We start from the raw sequence: 4993 nt of genomic DNA on the forward strand, positions 1-4993 counted from the left end.
CTCCACTAGTTAATGGCTGCCTATCCTGAAAATGCCCCCTTATCCCAACCCTGTATTCAATTAGGTAGCCAATCTCCCAACACCATAGCTCATGAAGCAGCCATGTGTGGGGTACCTTACCAAATGTACTTTAGAAATAAAAATATTACATCTACTGCTCCACCTTATCTAGCCTACTTCCTATCTGTTATCTCAAAAGAACTGTAATAATTGCTCAGGTACAATTTCCACCTCACGAACACTTACTTGGCTTGATTTTATCACGTATTTCTGAACACAGACGAAACAATGATATGCAAGTAACAGGTCAAGGAAGGAAACATGTTTCAAAGTGCATGCAAGAAAGCTGGGGTGCATAGTTTCTTTTGTGATCACTATCCTGTCCCCCACCTCAAGCAAAAGTAGTAGCATTTGGAAGGCAGGAAGATGAAGGCTTGGACATAGCTTTGCACAGGGTGAAGAACCTCACCATAATAATTCAATCCGGATTAGCTGTGACAAAATCATATCCAAGTGAATGCAATGCAAAGATTTAATATCAACAAGCAGCTGCACATCAAAATAAAACGACAAGACCATCATCAGTCCATAAAATTTATTCTAGTTACAATCGGAGAGGAGATGAGCATTACGAAGAGCTGAATGTTAATCGTTAAACTGTGGAACAACAGTGGTCTTTTCGCTCACGTAGATGCCATCCAGGAACTTACGAATATCCTTCTTCTTCACTGTTGTTGCTTGTTGAATAAGAGCAGCTAAAGACAAAACAAACTGTAAATTAGAACAGTGAAAGAGCATGACCAAAACCCGTGACGTGGAAACAAGCAGGAACTCAGAACTCCCTTTTATATTTCAGTACTCTTGTGTTAGTCAGAGGCTGTCGAGAGATAGAAAGAAAACGTACAAGCTGCCAACATTGCTGCCTGGGGAGACGTTAGCCAGAGGCTGCAAAAAGATAAAGACAGAGAGGGATACCAGCCGCTGACATTGCCAACAGGAGGTACTTAATGCAAAGGTGCTGACATGAACAAAGAAGCAGCTTGTGAACTAAAAATGACCTGCGCACAGGTGCTAGTTTGAGCTGATTTAAACCAGTGTGAATTAACTAAATTCTGCAAAAAGAAAGACGAGGTAATGCAAAAACCTTATTTGGACAAGATGTAATGAGGTAACGCTACCCAAGTCTCTGGGCCAGGGCCTATAAGGGATGTGAATTAGCTTGAGCCAACGGGAAGACAGCACGACTGGAGAGAAATAACAGAAAGAATAAAACAAAGACCCTCGGGGGGCATGCAGCCAGCAAAATCTCCGAAGACCAACCATCACAGAGGCAGACCCTACGTCAAGGCTGTGGTGACGACATCGAGTGCAGCGCCCAGCCAGCGTCAGCAGCAACAGCCGCTATCCCGATCAGGTATTAGCTTTTATACCGTGACTAATTGTGTGTGTGTGCGCGTGTGGAGAGAAGAAGTGTCAGAGGTCTCTACTGGGTGTATAAAGTAGGGCCTAATATAATTTCCCACAAACTGAAATAAGGTCTAGTTTCATGATAAAATCATTAAAACAACGCAACTTGTTTAATACAGCAATAAAGTAATGTGATATTACAAGAATTGACTCCTCTCTTCTGTATAAGCTGACAATTGGAGCCAGTGCTCCCGAGCTCCCAACAACATTTGGTATCTGTACTGTCTGATCACTTCCCAAAGAACAAGCTGAAAACGGCCTTCTACAATGACAAGAATTCAAGAAACTGACCACTAATATGGACCATCTTGCAGCACCTTTTTTTTTGAAAAAATACATGAATAGATTTAGAATTTCAAAAATTTAAGGTTTGCCATGTGTCTGAAGATGAGGAATCTCCTCTCCATCTCGCCTTGCACATTTGTTCCAATGGAGAAGACATGGCACTTTTTAAGCTCCAATTTGTTACTTGTATTCTGTGGTTTCAACAACTGCACTCTCTCAAAGACACAAATGCCATTAAAAAAACTTTTGGATATCCCAGTCTTTGACTGTTGTAACGTGCTGGATCAGGGAGAAGATGTGTAACCCACACAGAAAAACAAAGACAACACATCATGCAATTAGAAGCTGGAAGAGAAATCAAAGGCAACACAACTCTACAAACCATACTGCAGCGATGCAACTTTAGAAGTTGCCCGTTAGAAACATTTGGTGTAAATCCAACAGGAGCTCCACGGTTTAACGCAAAGCACCTTAAAAAAAGCCAAACTAAATTCTATTGAAGCTTCCATTTTTCAGAAAAGCCATCATACCCAAGGGGGACAAAAGCTTTAGTAAGAGAGGAAGCAAGCAGTACAATATTGTTTACGCTTTGAAATCATTACATTTAGAATTCAAATTCTATTAAAACTGAGGCTTGGAAACAAAGGGAGTGATCTTTCTAATCTGGTTATGGTCTCAGCCCTATTCTTCTGTCTGCACCAATATCAGTACCATTTTCCAAACCATCATTCCAGAAGGTTGGTAGGGATAAACCAGGAAACTATAGGTCAGTGAGCCTAACATCAGAGTTAGGAAAACTACTGGAAAGAATTTCAAGGGGATAGAATTAACCTCCACTTGGAAAGTCTATGGATTAATCAAAGGTAATCGGTATGGCTCTGCATGTCAAACAAATTCGATTGAATTTGAATTTGATTAAATAGTGAGGAGAAAGCCTTAGGCTACAAGATTGGACAGGCTGGTCAGCTGAACTAAACAGTGGCAAATGGAATTTAATCCTGTAACGTGGGAACTAAAAACAAGTGAGTACACATTGAATGGTTGGACCCCAGGAAGTAGAGAGAGGATCATAAGAATCTCTTGGTGTGCATCCATAGATCCTTGAAGGCAGCAAGCCAGGTAGATAGCAGGTGGTGGTTAAGGTGGCAAATGGGATACTTGCCTTATTAGTCAAGACATTGATGTACTTAGTAGTAGTAAGGCTACAGCTGGAATACTGTGCCCAATTCTCGTCGCCACACTATAGCAAAGATATGATTTCACTAGACAGCATACAGAAGAGATTTATCAAGATGTTGCCTGGTCTTGAACAAATCAGCTATGACGAAACTGGACAGGCTGGGTTATTTTCCTTGGGCATGGAAGGCTGACAGGGGGATCTGATTGAGGTGTATTGACAGGATACAGACACGGTGAAACTTTTCCTCTTAGTACAACAGTCACCAACCACAGTGCAGCTTGAAAGCCAGCAGCAGGCATTATAGAAGAACTTGAGGAAAAATATCTTCACCTAGACAGTTGTGGCATCTGGAATAAGCAGAAGTCCTCATGACATTTAAAAACTATTTAGAAGAGCATTTGAAACACCATAAAATACAAGTGTGAGAAATGGAATTTAGAACAGATGGATGTTTGACCCATTGGATCAAAAGGGCCTCTCCAGCTGTAAAAACTCTGACTCAATGTCCCCAAACTCCCTCATCAAAAACTTAACTCTGTTTTGAATTCATTTTAAGACCAGCTTCCACTACCTTCTAGGGAAGAGTATTCCACAACAACCGCCCTCAGGGGTAAAATAAAAGTAATCCTCACTGTTTTTTAAAAAGTGAGATATATCTCTTACTCAAACAGAACAAACAGTACAGCACAGGAACAGATCTTCTGGCCCACTAGAAGTGTGCCAACATGATGGCTTCCTAAACTAAAAGCTCCCTGCCTCTACATTATCCGTATCGTTCTATTCCCTGCCTATTCTTATATCCATCAAGGCGCCTCAAACATTGCTACTGTATCTGCTACCACTTCCTCTGGCACCTAATTCCAGTCACTTAACACCCCCCTGTTTAAAACATGTGCCGTTCCCATCTCCTTTAAACTTTGCTACTTTTAGCTTAAACCTATGTTTCCTAGTAATTAACATTTGTATGCTGGGTAAAAGACACCAACTATCCATGTCTCTCAATTTTGTAAACTATCAGCTTCTGATGTTCAAGTCAAAAACAAATCAAGTTTTTCCAAACTCTAACGAATACCCTTCAAACCAGGCAACATCCTGCTAAACATTTTCTATGCCCTCTCCAAAGCTTCCACATCCTTCTGGTAGAGCAGTCACCAGAACTGTATGCAATATTCAAAATGTGGCCTAACTAATGTTCAAAATTGCTGGCACATACAGATGTGGTCTTACCAACACTATATAGAAACAGAAAAGAGAGGAGTAGGCCATCTGGCCCTTTAAGCTTGCTGATATTCATTATGGATTACAGCTGATCACTCAACTCATTAGCTCGACACATCCCCCATTACTTTGTTCTTTTTTGCCACAAGTGCTACATACAACTTTCTTGAAACCACACCTTGTTTTTGCCTCTACTGCTTTCTGTTGTAGTGAATTCCATAGGCTCACCACTTCCTGGGGGAATAAATTTCTCAACTCAGTCCCAAAAGACTTAACCCATAGACTGTGTGACCTCTAGGTCTGGACTCCACAATCATCTACCTCATTTAATCCTGTTATGACTTCAAGACTCTAAGAAACTTCCCTTCATTCTTCTGAATTCCAGAAATTATATATCCAATTGATTTAAGCTCTCCTCATAAATCAGTCCTGCCATTCCGTAAATCAGTTTGGTAGGCCTTCATTACTGCCCCTCTATAGAAACAGCATCCTCCCTCAGATAAGCAGGCCAAAACTGCACATAATATTCCAGGTTTGGTCTCACTAAGGCCCTGTCTTAATTGCAGCAAGACACTCCTGCTCCTAGGAGAAACTTTCATCTCTCTGCTACATCACATAGAAGATTGGACAGGCTGGTCAGCTGAGCTAAACAGTGGCAAATGGAATTTAATCCTGTAACGTGGGAACTAAAAACAAGTGAGTACACATTGAATGGTTGGACCCCAGGAAGTAGAGAGAGGGTCATAAGAATCTCTTGGTGTGCATCCATAGATCCTTGAAGGCAGCAAGCCAGGTAGATAGCAGGTGGTGGTTAAGGTGGCAAATGGGATACTTGCCTTATTA

At 41.2% G+C, this 4993-nt stretch overlaps 1 protein-coding gene across 1 annotated transcript in view; it reads right to left on the reverse strand.

The window, feature by feature from the left end:
- Positions 1-645: 645 nt before the first annotated feature.
- The window catches only part of LOC125483998 (WD repeat-containing protein 19-like), a 20272-nt gene continuing 15924 nt past the window's right edge, over positions 646-4993 (reverse strand). The window contains exons 5-6 of the mRNA XM_048601021.1: positions 905-945; positions 646-755 (exon numbers count right to left, since the gene is read on the reverse strand). Coding sequence (XP_048456978.1) covers positions 646-755; positions 905-945 — 151 coding nt within the window. The remainder of the gene's footprint in view (positions 756-904; positions 946-4993) is intronic.

Source organism: Rhincodon typus, chromosome 1 (assembly GCF_021869965.1).
Source record: "Rhincodon typus isolate 14 chromosome 1, sRhiTyp1.1, whole genome shotgun sequence".
Lineage (NCBI taxonomy): Eukaryota > Metazoa > Chordata > Chondrichthyes > Orectolobiformes > Rhincodontidae > Rhincodon > Rhincodon typus.